Here is a 27,973-nt window from a genome sequence, read left to right as displayed (position 1 = left end):
CGAAAACGATACCGCGACCTTGCTCTGGATTTTATGTAAGAATTACTTCAAATGAGATAACAGCCACGATTAAAGACACCCTTTATCACAGTCAAGCAACTTTTATGCGTATGCGAATGACTGCGCAGCAAACGGTTCACCCACATTGGTTTACACACACTTGTATAACCGTTTAGATAACAGTGGAGCTCACTGAGCCGCTGTGAGCCAACCATCGGCACGGCTTCATTCACCGGCAGCTGCGTTGTAGTGATTTGCTCTCGAGTCTCTCACGCCGGAGGTAGCCGTGGGTTTCCACGTGAAAGCGATGACTCCCTTATGTAAAAGGACTGACAGCTCCAGAGGCCAATCGCAGCGCGGTACGGCACTTACTGCAATCGCCACCGTGGAGGCGGGCAGCGTCTATTGGTTCAGAGCGCAGTGAGGTGGAGACGGGCGGCTCTCTGAACCAATAGGCGAAGAGCTGGAGGAGGAGTTTAGGAACGAGCTCGAAATGAGGTCACTGCCGGAGTTGCAGATTCAGGGCATAGAGCCGGTGTGTCTGAAGAGCCGAGCGGAGAGGAGAGCAGTGTGTTAAAGCAGCCCGGGAGTCTGTAGCTGGAATTCAACCATAAAGAGCTCCAAAAACAACGAGGCTTTCTCTCACGGCGGGGCAGCAGAGGAGGATTTGCGTTCTGTGAGGTTGGTGGAGTTTTTACTTATGTGCGCGAGCTGTTATGCTCATGTTGCTGTTACGCTGTTGCTATGTGAAACACGTTTTTAAACGTGACGGATGAAGACACCACCGTAGGAGAGCTGTACGCTGAATATGTAACTGTGTGAACGTGAAGCGGCAAAGTTGCGTAACTGTGTCAGTTGAAGGGTCAAACCCGGTCAGTAGACTACAGCAGGCCACCGGCCCTGCCCACATGACAGCGGGGACGTGACTCCATCGGTCACCTATCCGTGCTGTCAGCTGAAATGCCACCGCTGAGCTGCGCTGAAAGGGATCCTGCATTTACATAAGGAGAGTAGATCGATCAAATGCAGTGAAACTGAAGTCATGTGACGGCACCGCAAGTGTAAAGTTGACACACGGTGCAGCGTAGATGTGCTTACATGAAAACTTCGCCGTAACGCCTTACATAAAGTCCGCTGCAGCAGCACATGGCACAAGTTCATACGCAGCACCGACAAGCGCATTGGTGAGATGTGAGCTCAGGTTTTCCCCGAGACTGTCAGCGCGCTGTGCAGCTGGAGTCAGGCGGTTTGCATCGCTCCTTACATAAAGGATCCGTCACCTGCTTGACGCAGTCATTTGGTATAATGTGTTTTGAGACTTATGTTTCAGCTGTCTGTGGCAGAAGTGGTCAGTAAGTACCACAGTAAAGACTTGCTATGCTGGATCTTGAGTTCCCCTTTCTGACAATGTGTACATTTGATGGCAGAAGAGATAATTAACTACAGGCAAAGTTGACAGGATGAATGCTTACATTCCTCCTGCTGTCAGCTGAGTAAAAACCAACTATTTTTAGCCACATGACACAATGCAGTTTTGACATTATGTAAAGACTTTTAGAAATGGAGACATTTTCCCAAACGGTGCAGCAGGTCATATAATGAATAATGAATGAAAATCCCTTCAAAGCTGGAGATACAAGGTTCTTACTTGACAGCCACAGTGTCAAGCGTTGCTGGAGTTTAAGCCAAACCAAATCATTGCTTTCACCACTGCTGTCTGACCTTGAATGACCATACTTGTTTGCTTTTACGTGAAGTAAAAGTTTGAATGGACGAGTTGCATCTGAGTATGTTTTCTCTTTCACTTCAGTGGATGTTATTTAATCAATGGAGCCAGTCTGAATAGAGGGGATGCACAGATGAATTAAAAAGCCATATTTGTCCACGTTTACAGGCCACTGCCAAAAGGAGCATAAAGCCAAGCCTAAGAAGAATCCAAAAATCAGGTATTGGTGATGCAAGTGTTGTTAGGATGTGTTCCAGCTGACAGTCATATATCATCTTACTTATAATCCTATTGTTAACACATTGAGTATTAAGCCTTGACAGTAATTCTGTGTGAATAACTATTAAGTGGCCCAGTGCCATGCAGCGTGCCAGCAGCATTGGCTGTAGTGGGAGGAGAAAGCATGACTGACGCATGTAAGGCTGGCGAGGGAGAAGTCATTTATGTCAGTTTATCTTACTGCTGCAACCAGTGGAAAGCTTGGCACCGTGCCGGGTACAAACTTCCACGCCTACCATTGCAGCGCAAGAGTAGGTGCTTGCCAATTACTCTTTTTCTTCCTACATATTGTCGGGCAAGCCATATTCAGGGATTGGATGAATCAGAGCAGATGCTTAAGGACAATATCTTTTCCTGTTATAGCTGTACAGTGTGTGGCGTTCACAGTCTGAACTCAAGTCAAAAACTATAATGGAACAGTTCCTTCTCGGCCTCTGTCCTTTTTTTAGCCACTGGAAAAAGAGATAAAGCCTTGGGTGGTCTTTGAAGGCGGCACAGTCTGATCCAATACAAATATTAACATTTTATTGAAGATAGATGTAGGTCGGTGAATGCGGCACTCACAGAATATGTTTCTCCTAAGTTTGGATGTCGACTATGTTTGCATAATATGCAAACATAGTCGACATCCAAACTTCTTGTATATTATACAAAATTCTTGTATATTATACAAGAATCCCAGATTTCTGTGAGAAATCACATTAAAGTAGGGAAAAGAAGAACATATCAAAGGTCCAGCAGAAACATGCTGATGGTCAGGTAACAGATGTGCAAATACACTATAAAATAATAATCTAGTAACAAGGTTTCTTTGGCTCGTTCCCAATCCCCAAAAGAAACACACTGGCAGTAAATTTATGTAAGTCCTCATGCAGATTGAGTAAACTGTACAGGATGGTGACAGCACACTGTAATTAAAAGAATGAATGCCTCCATCGTGATACGCAGTTATAAAGCTGCAGTTGCTCCCGTGTGGTTGTATAAGATGGTTTGAGCTGACGCGTTAGATAATATGATCACTGCACTGTGACACCAATGCGATACTGGGAATATTTTATGATGTGGAATTTCAGGCAATCTCCTGCATTCAATGCATATGTGTCACCTGTCCATTAGTTCCTCTGGAGGAGATTAATGACAGAAAAACTCAACCCGGAGAAACAGTGAGTAGGATAGGACGTGTTATGAAATGAAATTACAGTTAGAGAGGGAGGTGGACCTTTTGAATCCAGAGCCTCTGTGTTTGATAGCCAATTTCTTTTATTCAGTTATTATGTAGATATAAATAAGAATGTTATTATGACACTGATGCATATTGCAAGCAAATTTTTAAGATATTTAATCTCAATCTATTTTCATTTATTCATGCAAGCAGCAGTGAAAGCCTCAGAAAGCCAGCTGATCCTGACTAAGTACTGCTGAAACCAAAAATTAGCACATTCATTAGAGCACAGACAGAGGACATCAGCTGTTTTTTACATGAATATAATCTTGTGTCTTGTCTTTATGGATGTTTGGTTTGGCTGATACGACCAGTCCACACACATCTGCGGGTATCTTGTTAAGGTCACTGCTAGCACTGGTCGAAAACAAGTTGGAAAATAAGAACAAGACAGAAGATCATTAAGAAATCTCTCACAGGACGTCTTTCCACCAAGTGTGCTCACCACTTTGGTGGTGGCGAGACCAAACAAATTGACCAAACATAATCAAATTTTAATTTCCCTCCACAGTTAGAACCTTAATGGTTTTAAGCCATGTCTGGTGGAGTGTTCCATCCCTTTTATACTTGAAAAGCAATTTATTTTAAATGATTTCTTAATGTCTTCAAGATTCAGAAAGGCCAAGTGAGCAACATGTCCCCAGCAGTTAAAGATTCTGTGTAATCCCATGAAACCCCAGAATGATTTTTTGATTGCATTAAAATGACTGGAGGGCCACAAGAGGAGTAATATATAACCTGTAATTGTGTTATGTTTCTAATCTTACCTTGTTAGCCACCTGTTGCTTCCCGTACCTACCTCAGTTTCGGATGTGACTTCATAGACAGGTCAGGAATAGCATCATAACTTTGGTTTGAAAGTGTTGTGCTCCATGTTTATAGATCATGCAAAACTAGTGATAGTGGATGAAAAAGTGACGCCGCAGCAGAATCACATGCTGGAGAAGAGTCCACGTCGAGCTTCCTGTGAGATAGCTCAGTTTCAAATGATGATTGGTTTCTTAGTAGGGACACAGGAAATCCATGTCGCTCTCGTCTTCCGCTTCATACCCTGCAGCAGCTCAGCAGGATGAAAAAGGTTAAGTTAATGACAGGAATAAAGGAATAATCACAGGTGTTGAAGTCGCCCTCACTGCAGAGGTAAATTGGCCATAAAGAGACTGTTTTCAGAAATCGTCACAGGGGGTCAAAAAGTAAATGTTGTGTATTAAACACAATGTTCATGGATTTTATCGTTCATTACCCTTCAGGCAAGAGAAACTTTGCGAACCTGTCATGTGTCATGTGCTTCGTACCGCACACCTTCAGCTCCTTTTACATCGGTCTGCATTTTGTCTTTAATTCACAAATGTTACCAAGAAAACCCTACATTCAATCAATGTTTGTGACCGGGCTAAATTTTAGTGAAGTGCAGAGACCCTCACCTGATGCTCCCTCTTTAGGTCCAGGTAGTGTTGGTGCAACTGCAGCATCACTGTAGGATCCATGTTTTAAGTAGTCTTTCGCTCTCTGACCTGTCTGCTGGTATCAAGCCAGCAGATTTAGCGTGATAACGAGCTAATGAGCTGAATGTCTGGCAGTTACTGCGGCTGGTAACTCGTGAACTCTTGGACTCTATGAATATCAGCCACACTGGCGGTCAGCTCTTAACTTTGGACCAGACTTTGAAGCTGCCAAAAAAAACTTCTCTGTGCACCAAAATCCCCCCCCCCCCCCGGCTCGAGCTTTATGCTGATTGTTCATCATGAACGATGTGTTGGCTGAGTAATATCTCTCAGTGAGATGGTCCATTATGTGTAATAGCAGATTTCTTATGTGGCTTTTTATCCTATTCAGCAGAAAATTTCATCTATTGTCTCACTGTCTCCAGACTATAGAAACCTGGTTTCGTCTTGACTCTGTAATTTCCCTGTATGTTGACCCAGATAAGCAGACTGGTGATTGTGAACTCACTGGTCTCTGAAAGGGCCAACAGATTGATTAATTATTAATGGAAACATTTTACTACTACCATTCCTCACTTACTGTTTGCCAATTGCCAGTTTGAGTCATTTTTGCTTCTGTGATCCTCAGTCCTTTTTGCAACATAGGGGAGGATGCATATGAAACACACATACGGTGCACGCACAAAGTCAAAGCTCTCAGCCGACCCTCATCAGATCAGCACAGTGTGAGCGTCACACCAAGAGGGGCCTACGTAAAACTTTGCTTGTGCTTGTATGGGCTTGACTCTTAGACTAACTTGATTAGACGAAATACGCACATCCCCACAGAGAGCAGGTGAATCGAGGAGGACATTGAGGTGTTTGACCTCTGAGGAGAAAATAGGAATTGTTCCATAGCAGGTCAGAGAAGAAGGCATGTCAGCGCTTAGTGAGGTTATCCCTGGAAGGCAGCCAAGCTGGAGGTGATCCACAGAGACCTGGGCTTGTGGTATTCATGTGACCTTAGCATGTTGCCCAGACATAGGATTATGTGAGAGAAGGCTTGTTTGACCATAATTAACAGGTCAGACAAATATTTGTGTCATTAAATTCAAACTGAAATGCAGAATTCAATTTGGTGACTTTACTGTGAATATGTTGAGGCGGAATAAAAAGCGCTGCAGATACAATCACAGGAAGCGTGGGTTACATTCCAGCACACTCGTGTAATTATCATAATTCTATATCATTATGCGCTGACGCAGGGCCTCTTACTTTTTCATCTGAACGAGATGGGTTTGTTCTAAAGTATGTATAACTCCTGTTCTGTTTTTGTTAGTCCTATTTTTGCACAGTGTTTCCCTGTGATCACTTCACATACAGTTCTGCCACTGCTCTAATGTCTTTTTCCATAGAGGAGCTGTGAAAACATTTGAGTTTCTACCTCCAATCGCGGTTACTTCCCAGTTTTCCTTGTGTTTATTCCGAACGTGCTACTGTTGATGTTCCCAAAAATGTAATACGTGTCTCTTCCTGTAACCAGATCTTTGGGAAGATCTACCCAACAATGGTTGGTTTGAACAGACGTGTTACGTGTGCCTCTTTCTCATTGTGCTGAAATCTGGCACTTGTTCAGCATCATTATCTAAGATGACGCTGGTTTATCACACGTTTAAACTCCGGTTTGCTGCATCACAGTAATTGAAGCCACAGAAAACGGGACCAAAGTTTCACACTGATGGCTAGTAACCTATAGTGGCATTCAGATAAACGCGGTTTAGTGTTTTATGTGTCCCAGGGTGAATGATCTTTGAAAGGGTTGCAGAGTTCAGATGGGTCAGACCGACTGCTCTCAAAGGCCACACTGTCTGTGCTAGAGAGCCTTTTCACTGTACATCAGAGAGGCACCTGCAGAGCTCTGCAGCAGTCAAGGGTTAAACCCTGCCACAAGCTCTGATATCACACCAGGCAAAAGACGAAAAGACCCCTTTTTGAAGGAGGACTGGTGAAGCATCGATTTATATCTCTCAAAGATATCTCAACTGTGTGCATGCTTATGTGTACTTGCTGCACTGTGAGGACTGAGGAGCCAACAGTGAGGACATTTCTACTGCTGAATGTTGTTTTCTAAATATGCATAACTTGCAATGGATAAGCATTACTTCATTACTAACAATACTCCCCTTCCCTCAACAGATCAATCTGCTTCCTCTCTCATTCACTGCGGCAACGCCCTGGTGAAAATGGGGTAATTGTGTTCTTTCATCATCCATTTAATTAACCTGGAACAAGCCCAGGCCAGCACTGCTCCTGATGTCAGAAGATTCAGACTCCAAGCCCTATCGCTTTCCGGTCCTAGAGGATGAGGACGGGGCCTCGGGGTGCAGAGTGTCCACCTCGTGCAGCTCCATGGCACAGCTGCACCGGATGGGCGGGTACAGCCAAGGTGGGCCCGACCTAGGCCTCCCATCGGAGGGCAGCGACAGCAGCGGCCAGGACCCTCCAGCCTCACCACACAACCATCGCAAGAGCGGCCGCTCCCGACCCCACGAGGAGGACGTGGAGATGAAGAGCAGTGGGTCCAGCGGGAGCGGAACCGAATCCCACAGCAACGAAAGCCACGGCAACGAGAGTCATGGCAATGAGAGCCACGGCCACGAGTCAACGGGCAGCTCCAACGGCAACAGCAAAGACTCGGCACTGCTCGAGTCCTCTGAAAGCAACAAGAGGTCAGTGGCGACTGTGGGAACGATGGAGGCATTATTGAGCCTGTTCTTTTTGTTTTTGTTTGGCATGTTGACTGTGATTGTGAGTGTAGAGGAGGAGGAGAGCGGGGAGCCACTGTTCTCCACTCTGCTGCTTCGAAACAAAGATGGATACGATTGTTTACTCCAAAGTGTTTCTGCCTCTTTGGAGAAATTCCATTTGATTTTCTGCAGTTGTATCGTGCAGATTGGAGTGGCGTTTGGTCTGGTCTGCACTCTCTGACCCTCTTTGCTTCCAAAAAGGTTGGGAACTAAAAATCGAATGCAATCATTTACAAGCAAATTGTCTTTTCTGTCCAAACTGAAACTCCTCAGCTAAGTAATACCAAAACTCTGATGAGAAGGACACACAGGACAGCCAGCAGCAGGAGGTATTGAATGGTGTGAAGACCAAAGGTTAGGCCTTCGAACCGGAGAGGCTCACACAGTTTACACGGAGAAGCTGTTTCATAAGCATAGTACTCTCCTCGTTCTGGTCAAAAGCTGCATATAAAATGAGGTTTGCTGATTCAGCCGCAGCATTATAAAACAAACTTAAGCACACAAGGAGTATAAAGCATTAAATATGCAGGGATATTTGCACTGATTGCGTCGCAGTGCCAGCACCAATCCATATCTGAAGGCATCCACCAGCAGATCAGCAGAAAAGATAAATACAACAAATAAGTCCAAATCACAGCAGTCATGGCTCACAGAAATGGGTCATAGCTGATAAATGTCCCTGATTACAGACAAAATGAAGTTTGCTGCACTTCACTTCTCTTCCTTTCGGCCTTGTAGCTTTGACATATTCATGTTTGCTGACATCTCATGGCATAAATGATGAAAGATCATGTCCGTTTTGCCTTCCACCAACACAGTCTGGTCATAATGGATTCAGCCATCAGCATCGGATGCTTTTATCACTGTCGACTAACGTCAGTGGATGAGTGAGCCAAGGCCACAGTGATGCGAACCCGCTCCGTCAATTTTCTCTGACCATGACTTGGACTCAGGCCAGATGAATTGATCATTCCGTCTTACCACGATGATGTTATCACTCCCTGAACCAGATGTCATGTTGCATACGAGTTACTCCTGTGTTGCTTCCGGCAGATGCAGTTGTTGGTGGTTGTTGGCAGTTTATAAGTTGCTAAGCGCAAAACTCTGCCTCTGTCTTCCCAGTCAGCACTGATTAAGTGAAGGTAGCTGTGGTCAGAGCTAGCTTGCCGCCCTGACGAGCTTGACTCTTAGCACGTCCTTCCTCTTAGTCACAGTAACTCGTACCAAACTAGCTCTTTGAATCCCTCCCCTCTGCCTCAATGACTGGCAGCACATGGATCTCAATACATCTTGTGTCTACATCTACAACCCAGGAACCTACAGACACGGACAACCTTCATGTCTACATTCGCACATCCCAGCTTACAGCAGTGTCAGTGAGGCCTTTTGTTCAGGGCTGCGATTGCAGATGGGACAAACTCAGACACAATATAGTCTGCCCAGGAGGCAGCCGGGGCGGGTGGAAAAAATGAAATGACTGTCGCTCCCAGTAGGAAGACTGGATTGATGTCATCCAGGAGGCCGGCTCGCTCTGAATGCCAGACGGGTTGGGTCACGCTCTCCAACTCCTTGTTGTAGCCATGGCAGCACAGTGTTTGTGTCTGTTTATCAGTGGGCGGGACAAGCAGATTTGCACAGATTTCTCGCTTTCAGCCCGGCCTCTCTTACCTCACCCGTCCACGGCATTGCCTGTTTTTTGAGTCCACTCCCTCTTCCTCCCAGTATCGTGCATTGATCTCACACCCGCCGCCTCCCTCCCTCGTCTTCCCGTGGGACGGCGTTAACTGCTTCTCCCATTCGTTTCTTTCTTTATTTCTCTCTTTCACCCCTCCCTCGCTTGAACTTCTAACCTTTTGTTCTCATTTTTTTTTTGTAAACCACTCCCTCAGCTCCTAACTCTCTATCTCTCTCTTGTTAACTTTTTTCTTCTCCTCCGACTCCCACCGTCTGTTTTCCATCTGTGGTCGTATTAGTGCGAATAATGTGGTTGATTACTGTCACATGAGAAGATCTATATCAGTCATTTTTTTTCTCTGTGCGTTCAGTGCAGAGAAATGCTCGCGACATGTTTCACACAAAGGCTGGAAAGAGGAAAAAAATGTCTCTGAAAACACTTTTTGCTTCATGTGTTATTCTATTACAGTCACAGTGGATGCAGCAAGGTGTTTGTGACACTGATCAGCAGAAGTTATAACCCGATAATGTATTCAAATTCAGTGCAAATAGAAAACGCTTTATGGCGAGTGACAAACAGAAAGCCACTGCTGACTCGACATCTGGGCTGGCATTTGCCAGAACAGAAGGCATGTGGGAGAGAAGAAGGTTTCTGTGCTCTGACGAGACCAGAACGGAGCTTTTTGGCTGTCGTTCTAGAGGCTAGATTCGCTGTTAGCCAAACTCTGCGCGATGCCAGAAACACCACATCCACGCCACGGAGCGTGGCGGCCGCGGCGTCATGCTAAGGGTATGCAAGGGAAATTACTTATTGTCCTGAAGGGCAATGACCCCAAAGAAAAAGCTAATTCTGCACAGGCATGACTTCAAAGCAATGTCCCGAAGAGGCCAAATGAGAGTCACCTACAGTCCCCATACAGCTTTCTAGAGCTTGAGCCGTTTAAAACTCTGACCGTTACCCACATGTACGTTATAAACCGATGGCTACTTGGTAGAATTAGGTCTCTGTTTGTACTTGGAGAGAGTGTTTGTGGATGTTGTGTCTATACTAAGTCATTTAAGCCTGTTATTTATAGCAGCATGTTGTATCTGAAAGATGAGTCAGTGTCTCTTGAGAGCTGCTGATGTTAGTCTATTGGATAAGCTTGTAGGCTAAGACAGTGGGCCACACACACACACACACACGCGAGCACACACACACCTGAGCTCAGCTCAGTGTAGCTGTTTTGTTTGTAGTCAAATGAGAAATTGACTGTGGTGAGTAGTGAATATTGAGGAAATTAAAACGCTGTCTCTCTCATCCAGAACAAACAGTCTGTCATGCAATTATAATTTTCATTTGCTGTCCTTCAGTTTGTTTCTAATCAGCATGCAGAATGGAAAAACGCTTCGAAATGTAATGAGACACTGACACGTACTGCTGATTTCTAAACAAGGCCACCTCGACCAGAAAAGCTTCTTGCACCCGAGGCCAAAGCAGAAACTCCTCTGCCTCTTTGAGATCTCCCTTTTGGGAGCATGTTTCCTCTCCTGACGGACTATCGCGGTGCCAAAATGGCCTACTGAACAGCTGGTGCATTCTTGAGCACTGAAGGCTATATTTGATAGACTTAGAGACCGTCTTGTACTTTGAGGAGCTATTTGTAAAGGTGTTTTCTATTCTAAGCCAGGTAAGCAGGTTATACATAGTAACCTGAGATATAGCCCTGGTGAGTCAGTATCTCACAGCTGTTTATAGTCTTTGGATTAGGATGTGAGCTAATACAGCGGTCTACATACACACACATGCGGGCTGCCTGTCCTCCGTTTTAATTGAACTTTGTTACGTTGCTGTCACAGATGCACAGGTCGTGGACTTTAATTAAATTGGCTAAAAGTACAGGTGTGCGTTTTAGTGACTGATTCTCTGGAGCCTCTGAATCGCTCTTCTGTGCAGCGAGTAAATGGACGTCATTCATATAGTGCTTTTCTAGTCTCGCCGACCAATCAAAGCGCTTTACAGCACGAGCATCCAGCATTCACACCTTTGCAGTAAAGTGCCACCTGCTCATCACAAGCATTAACCATTCACACACACACACACACACACACACACACACACACACACACACACACACACACACACACACACACACACACACCAAAAGCACAGTACTAGTAGCAATTTGGGGTTCAGTGAATTGCCCAGGGATACTTTGACATGTAGACTGCAGGGGCTCAGCGATCGAACCACTGACCTCCTGATAAGTGCAAGACTGCTCTGCCTCCTGAGACGCAGTCGTTTACTCAGTTCTAATTCATACAGAAGGTGACAAACACTTCTGATAAACCTGTCTTTGCAGCACAGCTGTAACTATTAACTGTTTATCACTCTTGTTAGTTTTAGCTTGTCCTCCTGGCCATTTGTAATTTTGTCCATTTTTAGCAGCTGCGAGGAGCTCCTTTATGTCCTTTGTACGTCGCACTGTGGGACAACAATGTACATCAGCACACTCCAAAGCACAGCAGATTTAGCGTGCAGACTGACTTACTTTAATGTGCATCGTTTTGCCACTCTTCCAGCGTGAACACACTGCAGTGTATCCTGAAAAATTAGCATGCTGTATGGAACTCTGGTCTTGACATCTTCGACGCCCGCCAGCCGCGTTGAGCCCTCTGAGTGGCACAAGAGGCGGCCCTCAGACTCACTACCACACTGTCAATTAGCCCACCGTGATTAGCTGTTTCTATGTCTCACTCTAATACATGTTCAGACAACCCAGTCTAAAACCAGTTTGTTTCTTGAGCGCTGAAGGCTATATTTAATAGATTAGATACCTCCTTTTACTTAGACGGGCTATTTGAAGAGGTGTTTTCTATTCTTAGCAGGTAAGCAGGTTATGCATAGTAAGGTTTGGTGACATGTTTTAATTTTCCAACCGGCCACCGTCAGCCCAGCAAACTGCAGTTGCCAGTATGTTTGGGCAGGTGTGTGTGCTTTATGTGCTGTTTTCAGCAGCCCCAGACTGTCTAGCTGTGCCCTCTCTCCCAGTTGTATTTAGGCTCCTACTTCTTGCTGTTTTGGTGCTTTCCTGCTATGCACCCTTTCAGCTGCAGAGTCCTCAAGGAGGTGAGACTGACCTCAGGCTTAGAGAGTGGTTTCTTTTGTAGCCCGGCTCCTAAATGAGAGGTGAGGCTGTGTGCGCGCTGTCCCCCATTGACTTCCACAAAGGCAGAAATCACCAGGTCTTTTTTTAGGCTCGCATTAACAGCACCCATGTGGTGAGATGGAGTGTACTTGTGTATTGTATTATTTGGTAACTTGAGCACCTTAGCAACATCAAGTGTGTCAGCTGGCTGAGAGGGAGATGCATTTGTGAAATTTGTGCTTCAGAAATATCAGACAATTATGGCAACACTTTGTTCCCAGTCTGCTGTCTGACTTTGAGTCATTATTAAACTTTCATTAAGGGATGAAGAGAAAATCAGTCTGACTCTGATAATATAGCAATGCTTTGTGTCTAACTTTATTTATTTTATTTATCCTTCTCTCCTCCACAGCTCGAACTCCCACAGTCCATCTCCTCCCAGCAGTTCAAATGCATTCAGTCTGCTGAGCTCAGAGCAGGACAACCCATCAACCAGCGGCTGCAGGTTAGTCTGCCGACCACCACTGTGACACTCGTCCGACACACGTCTGCAGTCGTCCGTTATTTCCATTATTTCATCTATTTTTGAGGGACTGTTTTTCTTGTTGCACCATCTCACTTGCCGTGGTGCACTTGTGTTATTGTGCAATTTGCAGTAGTCAGGAGTCTGCCAAAGCCAAGACCCAGAAGGAGGTGATTAAAACTCTGAAAGAGCTGAAGCTTCATCTGCCCGCTGAGAAGAGACACAATAACAAATCCACCACGTTGAACACCCTCAAGTACGCGCTGCGTTGTGTCAAACAAGTTGAAGGTAAAATCCTTTCTCCTCTACACACTGATTTCCTGTGGTTTGGTTGTAGTTTAGCTACATTCATGAGTAAAATTCATGAATGCAGCTGTTATTTGTACCGCAAGACTTAGTGGCTAGATGAGATCCAAAAAAGAAATGACATGAATTTGTGCAGCAGGGAACATTTTGTAGGCAGTTTCACGGGTAATGCAGAGGTTTAATTGTACCCTGGCTAAATGTTTACAGCTGGAAATGGGCGGGTAGCGGTTAAACGGGCTGTACATTACAGTCTGGTTATTGCAGAATATGACGCATTTTAGCGGAGCGCTGAGACATGAGACATCATGAGAAAATGTCTGTGACTTCAGTCTGAATACGTCATCTTTTTGTTGGACTTTTTACCCAGATTCGTCAGTGTTGTTTTCTTTAAAGTATCAGTTTATATGTTCTGTTGCGACCAGGCTTTGATAAAACCATTGCATGTTTTGCAGCCAATGAGGAGTATTACCAGCTGCTGATGACCAATGACAGCCAACCTTCAGGCCTGGATGTGTCCTCTTATACGATAGAGGAGATAGACAGCATTACATCTGAATACACCCTCAAAAACAACGTGAGTCATTGAATTATCTTTAAAATAATAGATGTTTTTAGCTGCACCTACAGGCGTTGTGCTTTGAACAAAAATAGTTTGAGTAGTTGATTTTCTCATTTATCACACTATTCGGATTTTGTCTCTTCAACAGGACATTTTTGCAGTAGCAGTTTCCCTCAACACAGGAAGGATTGTCTACATTTCTGATCAGGCCGCCTCCATCCTCAACTGCAAAAGAGATGTGTTCAAGAACACCAAGTTCGTGGAGTTCTTGACGCCGCAGGATGTTAGCGTGTTCTACAGCTTCACAACGCCTTACCGCCTCCCCTCCTGGAGCATGTGCACTGGAGCAGGTACATATGTAACAGCCTCATGGCTCTCTGCAGACACAGTAGTCTTTAGGCATCAGTTGTAATCATTAAGGAGGATGACATGATATGGGAAGACCACTCACACTCTCTGGAAGTATTCTTCAAAGTACTTTGCGTACATAAGATAATGTATTGAAGAAAGAAATGACGGTGAATGGGATCCAATAAGTCAGTGAAGGACAGGCTGCCATCAACATATGCATGATGAAGTTCACCTGGCCTCAGTCTTTCAGGGAACTGAATACATTTACTCGTTTTACTTCAGCTGGATAGAATAGACTGAGCTCTCTCAGATGCTGAAGCGAAGTAGGAAAGCCAGATAAATGATGCAGAGATCTCATTATGTCCTCTGCAGTTTATCTGGCAATGCCTAGATTGACTTGTTACTTTAAATCCTTTCTACACATCAGACCCTGTTCTGCACTTCCTCTGTTGTGATTTATTCTCCAGTGCCTGGAAATATTTTGGCTAAATAAGATTCGACTCGGTTTAAATTCATTCCATTTAAATGGAATTAATCAAAGCTTGACCACCTGTGGCGGCTGAGACCCTGACTGGCATTCGACCGGATCGTGTTGCTCCTGCATTTAAACATTTCTTTTCCCCGTTTCAGAGTCATCCCCGTCTGACTGCATGCAGGAGAAATCCTTCTTTTGTCGTATCAGGTGGGTGTTGGTTCAAACATGGTGTCGGGCCATCTGCTGCTCGTACCTGTTTGTAGTTTTTATTCATATTTCTGTTCCACTCTAGATGTTTTTCAATCAGTTTGTGACATCATATGCTTGTAAACTCTAATGAGATGCTTTTTCCAGGTCAGTGTTATACATATTGGCAGACACACACACATTTAAAACACCCACACCTTACTGTACTGTCCTGTAGGGAGTTTCCATTGACTTCCAACCCCTTTAAAACATTTAATCTAATTGTCGTTCTGATCTTATTTTACATCACCTGAAGTAAAAATGACCATGCTTTGCAGAAATATCATTACACATATCTACATTTGCTCACTCACTGATTGTGCACTGATAATAATGGAAAATAGCTAACCACTGCCCCCTTGTGTTCAATAACGTGAAATCTAACATGCACAAGCCTGGACGGAGGTTGTTTGTGAAACTTGTACCTAAATGGAACAAAAAGTCCTTGTTTGATTTGGGTTGGTTTCACTTTCCTTTTTTGGTGATTTCCAGCGGTGGTAAGGAGTGTGAGGGCAATCTGCAGTACTATCCCTTCCGCATGACACCTTACCGGATGAAGGTCCAAGACACAGTCCATGCTGAGGACCAGTTCTGCTGCCTCCTGTTGGCTGAGAGAGTTCACTCTGGTTACGATGGTAAGAACCAAACTTACAGAGGCCATTTCAGTGACTCCACAAAAATGGGTTGTTCAGTGTTTTATGGCCTATTACTTAATGTATATAGTATATTTTTTTACTTTAAAGTAGATAATATATAATCCATTCATATATCCCAGATAACCAACCAACCCAGATTTCTAACTAAGTCCCAATTGTATTTGAGAGGGCACAAACCTTAAACATTTCTCTCTTTCTTAAAGCGCCCAGAATTCCCACAGACAAACGCATCTTCACCACCACGCACACTCCAAGTTGTGTGTTTCAGGATGTGGATGAGAGGTGAGCCACGGCAGCAATGTTTTTATTTTTATCAGTTTGGAGAATTGGCAGGTAAATCACCCAACGGTTGGAGGACGATTAACAAACCATTTGTGTTTTGTGTGCATCAGGGCGGTTCCTCTCCTCGGGTACCTCCCCCAAGACCTGATTGGCACACCGGTCCTCCTCCACCTGCATCCCAGTGACCGGCAGATAATGTTGACCATTCACAGAAAGAGTGAGTCCACAGAGTGAAGTAGAGATGATGGCAGACTTTCTTGTGGAAATCTGTCCCCATCATGATCTGACTGCCCTATTTTGCCTTTCTCTGCAGTTCTTCAATACGCAGGGCAACCATTTGACCACTCATCCATCCGCTTCTGCGCACGAAACGGAGAATACATCATTCTTGATACCAGCTGGTCCAGTTTCGTTAACCCCTGGAGCCGCAAGGTCTCCTTCATTATCGGGAGACACAAAGTGCGCATGTGAGTATTGCTGCGCTGTGATGTCTAAGCTGATATACACTCTGTCATAGTGGCTATCACTAAGCCACTCTTTGAACATATATACAAAGACATTTGTGGACCAGTAGATGATCAGCTGATGTATTTTTTTGTATGTCAGGGGCCCCGTGAATGAAGATGTCTTCGTGCCCCCGATGTCCACTGTAGCTGAGACGAAGTCCATGGACTCTGACATCCAGGAGGTTACCGAGCAGATCCATCGGCTCCTGCTGCAGGTGAGACAGAAAAATCAAGGAAATCAAGAGAAAATCAAGGACTCGTGGTATCGAAGAAGAGTTAATTTATTTAAACCGTGATAAATCATGGAAGCTAGCAGCAATGAAATGAATCAAAGATGAGATGAAAATGCTGATATATATAGCGGCGAGATTAGAGCAACATCTTGCTTCCCAAAAAAGGACAAAATCAAATAAAAACATTTCAGTAAAAGAACTCAACAGGGTGGAAACTTCAAAAAGGACCCAAAAGAAACTAAAAAGAAAAAAGGAGAGCAACACGGGGATTATTTCAGGCAGCGCTACGTCGCCTCTGCCTTTTTAACACTTCTTCTTTCATCCCTCTTTTTATCTGTGATCAGCCCGTCCATAGCAGTGGGTCCAGTGGCTACGACAGCCTGAACAGAAACGACCACCTTTTGGGGGTCACCTCCTCCAGCGAGAGCCTTGACAACGGCATCGAGAGCAAGACCCGACAAATGAAGGAGGAAGTGATCAGCAAAGCCAGACCTGTGAGTGAACCCAAATACTTAGAGATCAGCCCAGGTGGGAGTTACAGTGTTTATGTAACCAAGCTAAATTTGGTCCAAATTTATTGTATATTACTGCATTTTTTTAATTGAAAAGCCTCAATTATATTTGAAATCTGATAGAACAGACTGGGGAGTCTCGATGTCTTTAACAGATGTTGTTCTGGCTCTTGAGTCTTGTGTCTCTATTTCACAGCGAACTTTTCAGGAAATCTGTAAGGGGATTCACCTCCAGAAGAGCCAGGAGCAGCAGACGACCAAACCAGACAACAAGAGAAGCAGCGGCAGTAAGTCCAGCTGATAAGTGCCTGAATATTTGTGTGTAAACAGGTGAGAACGTGTGTCTAACTCCTGGCCTCCCTCCAGTAGGGTCTGTACAGAAGAGCCCAGCGGTGGTGCGGCCCAAAGAATCAGCAGCTCCTCTCAACTTTAGGGAGACTGGGGCCGCTATGGAGGACAGTAGGTCCTCTTTCCAGGAGGAGATGACCATCAACGACCAGACTGTCTACTCCTACCAACAGATCAGCTGTCTGGACAGTGTTGTCAGGTACAGAGACGTGATTTTATGATGGCCTCATCCTGGGTTAACCTGTGTAGGACACTTCAATTTTATAGGTTATCCACCATAGAAACCAGCAGAAATGCTACAAAAGTACAGTTTCTATCAAATGACCCATAATTTTTTTTTTTTTTAATGGAAAACCCCAGCCTTAAAATGCTTCTCCACGTGCTGACAACTGATAACTGCTGCTGTGATGATTCCTATAGGTACCTGGAGACCTGCAATGTTCCCATCACCATCAAGAGGAAGTGCCAGTCTTCCTCTAACACCACGTCCTCTAACTCCGATGACGGCAAACAGAAAGGATCAAAGAGCATGCAGGTGTCTGAGGGTATGTTTCACCACTTCAGTTCCTACCATGAAAGCCTGTCAGACACTTACTGTCACCTCATCATACCAAGCTACAGCCTCTAAAAGCCTTATGGCCTTTAAACTTCTCTCTCAGATTGCCTGTTCTTTGTCAGTATCTCTTGTTCTCTGTTCTCTTTGGCAGAACCAGCCTTGTTGAAGGATCAATCTGGTCTCTCCGCTTTGGATGCTCAAGACAAAAAGTCCAGTGACACGGCCACAGCGGTAGTGGGCACTTCGCTGCCCCTACCCGTACCTAACAAACCAGAAAGTGTGGTGTCCATAACCAGCCAATGTAGCTACAGTAGCACCATAGTGCATGTTGGAGACAAGAAACTTCAACCAGAGTCAGGTACAGTGTCGTGAAGAAGTATTTCCTTCCAGACCGATTTCGTCTTTTGTTGCATATTTGTTATGCAACGATGCCAGTCAAAAGGTGCTGGCCTCTTGAAACATAATGACAGGTTACACCCTGAAAGCAGCAGCAACTGCATTATTAGTTGTAGATTTCAAGCATCAGTAACATATTTTATTGGAAGTTCTTCAGCCACCTAGAGCGTCAAATGTGCAGGATCAGAAGAAATCAGGAAAGGGGCAAATGGTTTTTCACAGCACTGTCAATGCAACATTTTTAGTTCTGTTCAAATGGGCAAACATTTGCCCAAAATATGATGATATAATGACAATAATCCATTTGTGTCATTGTTTGTATGCAGCCAAAGTTTTATCAACCGCGTTAAAATTAGCTCAAAAATACAGCATTATACAGTTGATCAAGTTGGACAGAATTGGCGAGAGCAATAATAATCCAAGTCTCATGTAATTAAACCACGTTTGTAATATAAAGCTATCACAGCACCACAGGCCCACAGTACTCAACGGCTCACATGATGCAGCGAGCAAAGTAGCGGGTGTCAGGGAAGCTGCTCTTGACGATGAACAGAAAGGCAGAACAAAACTGTACAAATTGCTATAGGAAATCTACAATACAGTAGATGTAAAACACGAATCAAAAGGTGCGGTAGTGACCATTTTAGCTGGTGGATGAACCAGACTCCAGGCCAAACTGACCACATGATAGCGCGAACATGTAAAGTGTGTAAGTGAATAATGTCTGTTATGCTACACTACAGTGTTTGACTGTGAGGGCCCCTCTTTCATTGTCCTCTTGATCTTGTGGGTGCAGTTTTTGTCAGACTCACAGCCTTCCTCCAATGAAAAGCCTGGCAGAGTTCACCATTACCATTTGATCGGACCTTATTTTAAACTAACATAAACACAGAAATCTGCTGGCTGCTAAGGCTGAGGCCTTCTTCTCTTCGCCATGCGCCGTACACACCTATTTATAGAATAGCTCGCACCATCTGTGGAGGGTGCACACATTGCAAACAGAACTTTGCAGTAAAAATGTCATAAAGAAAAAGAAATAAGTTGTAGAGCATAAAACCGGACCTCTCGTTGATCTTCAGTGTGTTCAAATGCTTTCTCCGCTGTCATCCGTACAGAGATCATAGAGGACATCCCGGGAACAGGAGAGACAGTAGAGTCCGGTCAGAACAACGGGCCGCCACCGCCTCCCTCTGCTGTTTCACCTCCAAGTCAGGAGAGGGAGTCCTACAAGAAGCTGGGGTTGACTAAGCAGGTTTTGGCAGCTCATACGCAGAAGGAGGAACAGGCCTTCCTGTATCGCTTCAGGGAACTTCGCGGGCTCACAGCGCTCAAGGCAAACTGCTCTCAGTACCTGGAGCGCCAAAAAGAACAGATCGCCGGCGATGGTGCGTCTGTCCGCTGTGCTGACACATCACAAGTGCAATGCTGGTTTATTACAGCAGGGCAATTCTTTTTATAGTTTTCATCTGTGATTATAAGATTTTACGCACCAAGTTAATTGCTGAGATCAAGAAACACAAGAGGTCAGATGATCACACGGGCTTAGGTTAGCCAGATTCAAGCAAATGGTCCAATTATTACCCAGACTACCAGTTGTTAACATTATTTTGCATAACTACTAACATTTCACTCGTGTCTACTTTGAGGTTGACTTCAAATAAAGAGGTTGAGATCATTTAGCCAGACCACTGGCTTGTTTACATCCTGTCTGTGATCTTCTAACCTGCTTGTGTTTCAGCCTGACTGTGGTTTGTTGTACGTGCGTCACTGTGGTCTCAGATCTCTGCCATTACTTTGTTGTGTACAAAGTTTCCATTCTATGGCCAAAAATAAGTGACTCAGGTGTTAACCATGTGGGAATTTTCCCTCTTACTCTCTGAACCCATACTTGCATGTATACTTGATTCACAAATTACTCCAGCAATTCTCTTTTATCCTCTCTTACCTGTAGCTGCACCTCCTGCTCGATCCAGCAAGCCGGGCGCAGAGCCCGCTGCGCGGCGGGGCACACGCATTAAGAAGACCAAGTCAAAGCGAGCGAAGCAAATCGAGTCCTCGGACAGCACGGTGTCCCATCACAGACAACAACACCTGAGGCCTCCTCGTCTAAACCAAGGCCTTAACCCGACCTCTTGGTCTCCCTCTGAGACCTCGCAGTCAACCTTTCCCATGGCCTACCCCTCCGTGATGCCAGGCTACCCCCTGCAGGTTTACCCCCGAGCCAGCTCCGAAGCTCCCCGCACAGATGCCACTCTACAAAACTGTAGGGACAGCCAGGGCACCCAGGCGCCTCCCTGCCCGTCATCCATCCATCCTGCTTCCTACACCGCCCCCATGGTTACCCCCATTGTGGCTCTCGTGCTGCCCAACTATGTGTACCCTCCAATGGCCACTGGGCTGCCACCACAACAGGCAGTGTACCACGCAGAGACTGGCGGCTTCCCCACCCAAATGCAGCCTTTTTGTCAGCCTGCCTTTCCAGGCCAAGTCCCCTTCACGGCTCCACCTGCCTTCACTGTTCAGACCCAATTCAATGCCCAGAACCACTTCGCTCCTCAAGCAACATATGTGACTCCATCGTTCTTCTTCCCCCCATCGTCGGAAACCCCAAAGGCCCCCATGGAGGGCCAGTCTCGCTCCTCTACTCCACAGTCTGGAGGAGGCGGAGGCCCGGCTTCCCCACCCCTTTTCCAATCTCGCTGCAGCTCACCTCTCAACCTGCTGGAGCTGGAGCTGTCCGTGGACAGGCAGGACAGCACAGTGCTCTCTTCTGGAGGACAAGGGAACAATGCGGCTGAAAGGGAGAAAGGAGCAAGTGGCAGCCAGGCCAAGGAGAGGGAGCTGAAGCAGGTAAAAACAAGGAGCAAACCCCTTTTGGTTTGATTTCGTCTTTCCTCTTGTTTTTCTTTCCTTTTCCTTTTCCCATAAGCCTCCTCGCTGCCTTTGACTGATTTCCTTCACCTGTAACATTCGTAAATTGGCAGGATAAAAATGTCAGCGCCTCGCTGAACTAGTCATTGTGGGTTGTTTGAACTCCTGTGGACAGGCTGTGACATGTTCCTCCGAGCCATCCGTTCATATGTCTCTCAGCCTTTCAGGATTTAATGTCATCGTCACAGCGATTCCTCCACATTATTCACTGTATTTAAGTGCAGCACTTTTTGCTATTGTATTGCTATGCCATGTGTAAAGTCAAGTCAGTCTAGATTCCTCGGATGAAATGTGGCCCGGGGTGTTAACACATAATGTTATCCCTTACACCCTTCAGCCATCTCTCAGTCTCCTTGGTCCACCTGGACCCTTGTATTACGAGGGCACGTCCTGTGTCTGTGAGCGTTTGTCTTGGGATAAAGTGTTCTCTAGGCTGAGGGCTTGCAGCAAAGAGGTAGGCGAATCATCAGAAAACCTCCACACTTGTCCAATCCCATTCCTCCCCAATGCCATATGTCAGTTATACCTGTAACAGTCTCCCTTATTTTCCTTTTGTGAATAGCATTTTTAATCTTGCAGTGTTCTTGTCTATCCAGTTAAACGAATTGCCAAAGACATTTTATCATAAGACGTGAAAAACTATTATTGTTTACACTTGTACTGGATGGATGATTGTATGCACATACACGCTTTGATTTTGCATGCAAGAACCATACCAAAGCTGAAGCCATGCATTCACAGTGTTAGCAGTGGAAGCTAATTCTAGCATAAAAACCTGTGGAAAAACGTTTCCTCTGTGTTATATTATACTGACGTGACCAGGAACAATTGCAGCTACCTTCTATTACACATGAATGCTACACATAAATGATGTTCCATGCTGCATTATACTCGTAGATCACATGCAGAAGGATCAGGGTCACTGTCCTCCTCTGACTTTGCTCAGCCTTGCTGTGTAGCGATGGTAATCATACGGTGTCGGGCTCACTGCTGACATATTCTCCCAGTTGAGTCTGAAAGTGCAGAGGCAGGATGCAGTACAGCCGATGACACTGCACCTGTGTTGTACAGATACAGGAGATGGAGGAAGTACTACAGCTTGTTGGCCAGAGCTATGAAGCCAAGCTTGTCTTTAACGGTAACGCCTTTCATATTTCTGTTTTTGCAGACAAGTTCACGCGGCGACGGGAACAACAGTGACATCAACTCTTCATCCAGCGACATGTTGGACATTATTCTCCACGAGGACTCCTGCTCAGGCACTGGCTCAGCCACCTCAGGGTCCATGGGCTCAGGGTCCAACGGCTGTGGAACTTCAGCTAGTGGGACGTCCAACAGCGGGACATCTAAGAGCAGGACGTCAGGCAGTGGAGCCTCGGCCAGCGGGACCTCCGGCAGCGGAACAGGTCTGTTTCGATAACTTAAGGATGTTTTGAGATGAAGGGTAAAGTATGGAAAGTAGAAAACACCAAAATGAACAGAATCAATCAATTTTAAAGAAAAGTGTAAGTGTGGTTACCAATATACAGCCCAGATCATAAGATTTACAGATGGAAGTGTGCAGAAATGTGCTGAGAAATTTACAGATAAGACCCAGAGATACTGTATTTTCAGAATTTACATCCATGAGCTGTAGCACCGTGTGAAAAGGCTTCCCAGAATCCACCGGCACATGTATTTTTATCCTATAATATTTTGTCTTTTTGTACAAAAAAACCTTTTCAGATGTATAATACCGTGCTCTTTGGGTGTTCTCAGGAAGCAACAACAGTAGCAATTACTTTGGCAGCGTGGACTCGTCCCAGAACAGCCAGAAGGTCAACGGTCACTTGAGCAGCAGCGAGGGAAGGCCAATGGAGATGGAGCAGAGGGAGCACTTCATCAAGTATGTACGGCAGGACCCGCTGTGGCTGCTCACGGCCAACACTGATGACAAGGTTATGATGACCTATCAGCTGCCCTCGCGGTGAGTCGGAGGACGGGGCGTAGCCAGTGAGGAGTAGGTAGACTGATAGTTTAGCAACCTTCTATTTGTGATGGAAGGCTATGGGTAAGCACGCATCCAGGCAGACTGCCCTATTCATATTAAGACAGAGATTTCCTGTGTATAGACAGTGGAGGATGCATGTGCGGCCTGGAGGCAGAAAGCATCAGAAAGGTGTCGTTATAGCTTATTTAGATAAAATATCCCTGATCTGATTGAATTCTAACAGAGTAAAAGAGTTTTGGAGTCAGTGACATCCTGCAGTATGTAGGATTCATCAGCTGGGTGGGTGGCTGAGTTTTCGGCAGTGTTTGAAAACTCCCTCCCAACTCCTCTCACTGTCGCTCTCCTCAGTGCTGTTGTGTGTTTTCTGCCCCCTGGCTGCACACACACACACACACACACACACACACACACACACACACACACACACACACACACACACACACACACACACACACACACATTGCAAGGAAACCTGGTTGTGGGCTGCAGAAGTGTGATGACTGTGCTGTTACTCTGTTCGCACTCCAATTTGTACTGTTTCACTGTCTTCAGGCAGCAACGCTAAATATAGCAATAAGCCCTTTTACTCAAGAAGCCTTAACTTGTGTTTCGTAAGACCGCCGCTTGCCCCTGCACACTATTGCTGTCCCGCGGGCGCAGCAGAAAAGGGATAACTGTCATACTGCATGATTTGTAGTATTTGTATTCCTTTGCGGTTGCATTGCCTCATTTGTGCATTAGTTACGGTGTGCTTTTTTTCTGTTGTGGTCTCTAAAACAAGAATCAGTGAGCATGTCTCACACTGAAATGGTTTGCAGTGACCACTAGATGGCAGCCTTACAGTCAGTAGATAAGAGGTGCCTGACCTAGAATGAGACTGAACAGATGACTGTCGATGGTTATCAGTGCTGTAGGGACTTTTATAACTAAGAAAGTTAAAAAAAATCAAAGCTGGTTGTTTTCATAACATTGAAAATATGTCATCCAACCTGCTTATTTGCCGACCCAGCCCTCATAAAGTCTTGTGACAGCTGACCGTCGGGTGGAGTACTGAGCGTGGCTGTGTCTGTGTGTTTCCTGTATCTGCAGTGACATCCAGAGAGTGCTCGAAGAGGACAGAAAGAAGCTGAGACTGCTCCAGAAAAGCCAGCCTCGCTTCTCAGAGGAGCAGAAGAAGGAGCTGATGGCGGTCCACCCCTGGATTAAGAAGGGAGGTCTGCCCAAGGCCATAGACATCAAGGTAGAGGGGTCATTTCATTTCATTTTAGTTAGACTTTGAAATGGAATACGCGCACTTTGTTTTATTTGCAATGCTGAAAATTAGTCAAAATGGTTTTACACTCTTTATCGACCATTTATTTTTTTAGAAAAGAGGCTTCATGGTTAACATTTTCGCTCTATAACAGTTACATCAAACTCATATATGCTACTCCCATCTGTCTCATTGTTTCCTAAGTGCACATGTCTCTCTGCCACACCTTTCACCTTCTCATATTCATGTCTCATTTGACTCTGTCTCCTGTCCAGGCGTGCCCCTGCTACGCCAGCGCCTCAGAGGCAGCAGCGGCGGCGGCGGTGGCAGATCAGCCAGACCTGGAAATCAGTAACACAGAAACAGGGGAGGTCGGCTGCCAGCAGAGGCCCCGAGAGGAGCCCACAAACACCGTTGTCATTTCCTGCCACGGCCCTTCACCTGGCCCCAGCTCGCAGACACAACAAGCAAGACAATGAACTGCTTAAGACTCTCTGCGTGACATCAGGTGCCCGTCAGCCTCGTGTTCTGCACGACTGTGAAGAGGAGCCTGCTTTGAAAGGAGCACCTTACAGGCACTTTGCTCTTCACACTAAACTCTTCTCTACTGTCTCTGCCTTGCTGTGTTTTTCTGAGTTCTGATGTCAGATGAAAACTGGCTCAGACTAAACTTGTGTAGAATGTGAATATATGTAGTAAACTAAATTATATTTTATTTTATTTTGATAAGCTTACTGTATAAATAGCACCATTTATTTGGTGCTAGCAGGTAGTGCTGGGCTCTATGACTATGTATGTTCATTCATTCATGTCTGTGTAGCACTTGACATTGCGTAGCACCTAAGGAAAGCCTTTTATGCACTAGGAGACGCAGAACGGGAGATACAATACGTGCTCATACAGCAGGCAGCACAGGAGAGGTCAAACAAACACGAACCAACTGGAAGCTACTTTGTTCACACACTGCGCGGTGGCTCAGAGGTGTTCTGTTACGATTAATGAATAAATTAAGTATTTTGCGACGCAGTTTTCTTCATTTGAAAGAACTGAGGAATGACAACAGCTACGTCAGCGTGTGGTGAGAACAGGTGGAGTTAAGTCAGCTGGGTTTCAGTCACTCCTGCCGACAAGCACAAGTGCACTTTCTGGGCTGCACTGGAAGAACAACATGCATGAGACTCCTGTACATCTGCCCAAATTAGTTTCTGAAGCTAAACAGCAATGGCTGAAGTACAATACACTTGTAGAGGTGTAAAGTAGCAGGAATGGAAATTCTTAAATCGATACATGACCCAGGTTCGATGGCTGGTTGTGAAAACATTTGAGAGCGCACTGAGAAAGAAACTCGGGTGCAACACGTACTGTAAGCTACATTTTCAGCAGCCCGCCATGTTAAATTATTACTGAGAATATAAATTCAAAATGTAAATTTTCTCTGTCGTGCGGAGCTGCATGTGTCAGCGATGCAGCTGGAGGTTTTCATTCTTTCTGTATATCTGTTTCAAACTAAATGTGACATTTCTTTCTGTGAAATCTTCACTGACTCAGACTTCACAGAAGCCTCTCATTTAAAGAAAGCTCTGGCATCTCAATGCTTGTGTGATTGTCTTTGACTCTGAGCATATATCTATTTTTACATACAATTATTGTTTCTGTACAAAATAGAAATCATGTATATGTGTTTTTAAATTATAAAGAGAAAGCCAGCTTAAGCAGGACCAAGATTATTATATTTAACTGTAAAAACGATTTTTAAAAATGTGAGTTGTGTAAAACAACATTAGGACGATTCCCACTGTGAGCTGGAAGATAGTGGAGTGGCACCAGTATGTTGTTTATGGTGGGTGATAAAAATAAAGTGAGGAGAATATTGATGTTTTCCCCAGTTTAAAAGTGTGCCACATAACACTTGAACTGATGCTGGCCCTCATAAATATGGAAAAGAGCATCCTGTGGAAGTGACTGAAGCTCATCACTGTTCAGAACAACCATGTGGCCACTTCAGAAGTCAAGGTTTAGGGTTATTGCACGGGTATAAAGCAGCTCAGACAGATGCCAAGTGACTGTGTGGAGCTTTCCTTCACTTTGAAGCTGAGCTGTAATTTCAATCTGTGCTCTTCTTGGCAACTTGAACGTTTCCTGAATCTGTCATTTGTCTTTCTGTTATTTGAACAGACACTGACAACAACAACGCACCTTCTTTTGTTTTCTTTCTTTTTTTTAATGCCAGATATTCTGTTATATTTGTTATTTTTTTCTCTAATTAAAATACTTCCTAATTTACCTTTAAGTGTGTTGCGACATGTTTTCATCTTCCTCGCATGCAGGCCTTAATTGACGTTCATCAGTTCAGCGCACAAGCAGCACATATTAGGTTAAATTACTGGACTTGTTGAAGATTGCAGCTGTTAATGGGCCAATTAATGAAGCTCTAGGGCCTGTTGAAATCAATGTTCGGCAAATTTAGGAGGAGGCAATTGATTTTCAGCATGAACTCAATGAAACTATACCTTCAGAAAGCTCAACTTTGAACTCAGGAATGAAAGAATTCATCAATTACTCGTTATCCTGAAGTCATGACGTTCACCTTCCCGATGCAAACGGATGTCTGGCTCCGACCGCTCGAACAATAGCTGAGATTCAGGCTGGTGACAGTCAGATCCTCCGGTCCAGGTCTCAGCAGGCCTGATCAAAGCGACCCTCTTCCCTCCACCCCCGCCCCTCCACCTTTCACACCTTCATCAAATTCACAAGCTGCCCTCCCGCAGCGGACATTTGCACCTCTGGAGACCCGCAAATCCGGTCTAGTCGGTGCGCAGACGCATACAGATCTAAGGGGACTGCACCAAGTTCGTCATCCTGCCATCGCTTTTTTCTTTCTTTCTTAGAAGTGAAACGGCTAAAAGGATGCAGGCCGATAATTTCGACATCTTGTATAAAGTAGTGAAACGTTAGTATAAGTAGTAGTAGTAGTACCAAAATGTACTGCTTTAAGCCAAAATTCCCCTTTCAAAAAATGAAATGGGAATGAAATGAAATGATAAACAGCATTTTGTAGCTTCAAAATCTTCAGTCTTCTTCATAAGTGTAGTGGAGTAAAAAGTACGAGATGTCCTTCTGAAATGTAATGGAGTGGAAGTATTAAGTAGCACAAAATAAGTACTCAAGTGAAGTACAAGTATGTGGCAGCTGGTCCAGGTAGTTGTTTTGAACTGCTTTGCGGTATAATAATATTTAAGCTGCCCTGACAGATAAATAAGTCAAGGAAAAGGTTCATTATTTAGATGTAATGGCGTGCCAGAAAATACACATGTAATTGTACTTAAGTACTTAGTTACTTTCCAACACTGGAGATATGTAATGTGTCACAGCATAAATGCCCTGCTGCAGTCTCAGGCTCCGTGTGTTAATCTTTTCCTCATCGTCTCACCAAAGGTCCCTCTCAGAATGGGTGTTTTAAGACTGTGGATAGTGTAAGAAGTGACACTTGGTGTGGATCTCACAGGAACACCAGAGGGGGGCATCTGACTCTAGCTGGTTTAGAGTGGGCTCAGGATTGCCGTCTTTTCTTATTCATTTGTCGTTGTTGGG

The 27,973-nt window shown here is 44.9% G+C and overlaps 1 protein-coding gene across 5 annotated transcripts; it reads left to right on the top strand.

Annotated features, from left to right (window-relative positions):
* Positions 1-502: 502 nt before the first annotated feature.
* per2 (period circadian clock 2) lies at positions 503-26,670 on the top strand. Of its 5 annotated transcripts, none has more exons than XM_070973743.1 (24): positions 503-681; positions 6,848-7,380; positions 12,673-12,765; positions 12,917-13,071; positions 13,542-13,663; positions 13,797-13,998; positions 14,630-14,681; positions 15,213-15,355; positions 15,580-15,658; positions 15,769-15,875; positions 15,972-16,125; positions 16,265-16,379; positions 16,742-16,891; positions 17,106-17,196; positions 17,276-17,456; positions 17,678-17,802; positions 17,965-18,171; positions 19,325-19,594; positions 20,161-21,059; positions 21,478-21,594; positions 22,309-22,546; positions 22,899-23,106; positions 24,220-24,370; positions 24,658-26,670. In XM_070973743.1, exons 2-24 carry the CDS (start codon positions 6,965-6,967, stop codon positions 24,859-24,861), a joined length of 4,479 nt encoding a protein of 1,492 aa, XP_070829844.1. In that variant the 5' UTR covers positions 503-681; positions 6,848-6,964; the 3' UTR covers positions 24,862-26,670. The 5 variants fall into 5 exon arrangements, with proteins under 5 accessions (XP_070829844.1, XP_070829846.1, XP_070829847.1 ...); XM_070973745.1 differs by having other exon boundaries at positions 22,899-23,025; positions 24,658-26,669; XM_070973744.1 differs by having other exon boundaries at positions 516-681; positions 17,279-17,456.
* The last annotated feature ends 1,303 nt before the right edge of the window (positions 26,671-27,973 follow it).

The sequence above is a fragment of the Chaetodon trifascialis genome, chromosome 11 (assembly GCF_039877785.1).
Source record: "Chaetodon trifascialis isolate fChaTrf1 chromosome 11, fChaTrf1.hap1, whole genome shotgun sequence".
Classification (NCBI taxonomy): domain Eukaryota; kingdom Metazoa; phylum Chordata; class Actinopteri; order Chaetodontiformes; family Chaetodontidae; genus Chaetodon; species Chaetodon trifascialis.
Note: the sequence above shows the minus strand (reverse complement) of the source record. Positions and strands in the feature narration are given on the sequence as shown.

Excerpts from the sequence above, each read along its gene's own strand:
- per2 (XM_070973743.1), top strand. The coding sequence starts at position 6,965 with ATGTCAGAAGATTCAGACTCCAAGCCCTATCGCTTTCCGGTCCTAGAG. Across the intron at positions 16,892-17,105 it reads TGATCAGCAAAGCCAGACCT|CGAACTTTTCAGGAAATCTG; the intron begins GTGAGTGAACCC and ends TCTATTTCACAG. Across the intron at positions 19,595-20,160 it reads AGAACAGATCGCCGGCGATG|CTGCACCTCCTGCTCGATCC; the intron begins GTGCGTCTGTCC and ends TCTTACCTGTAG.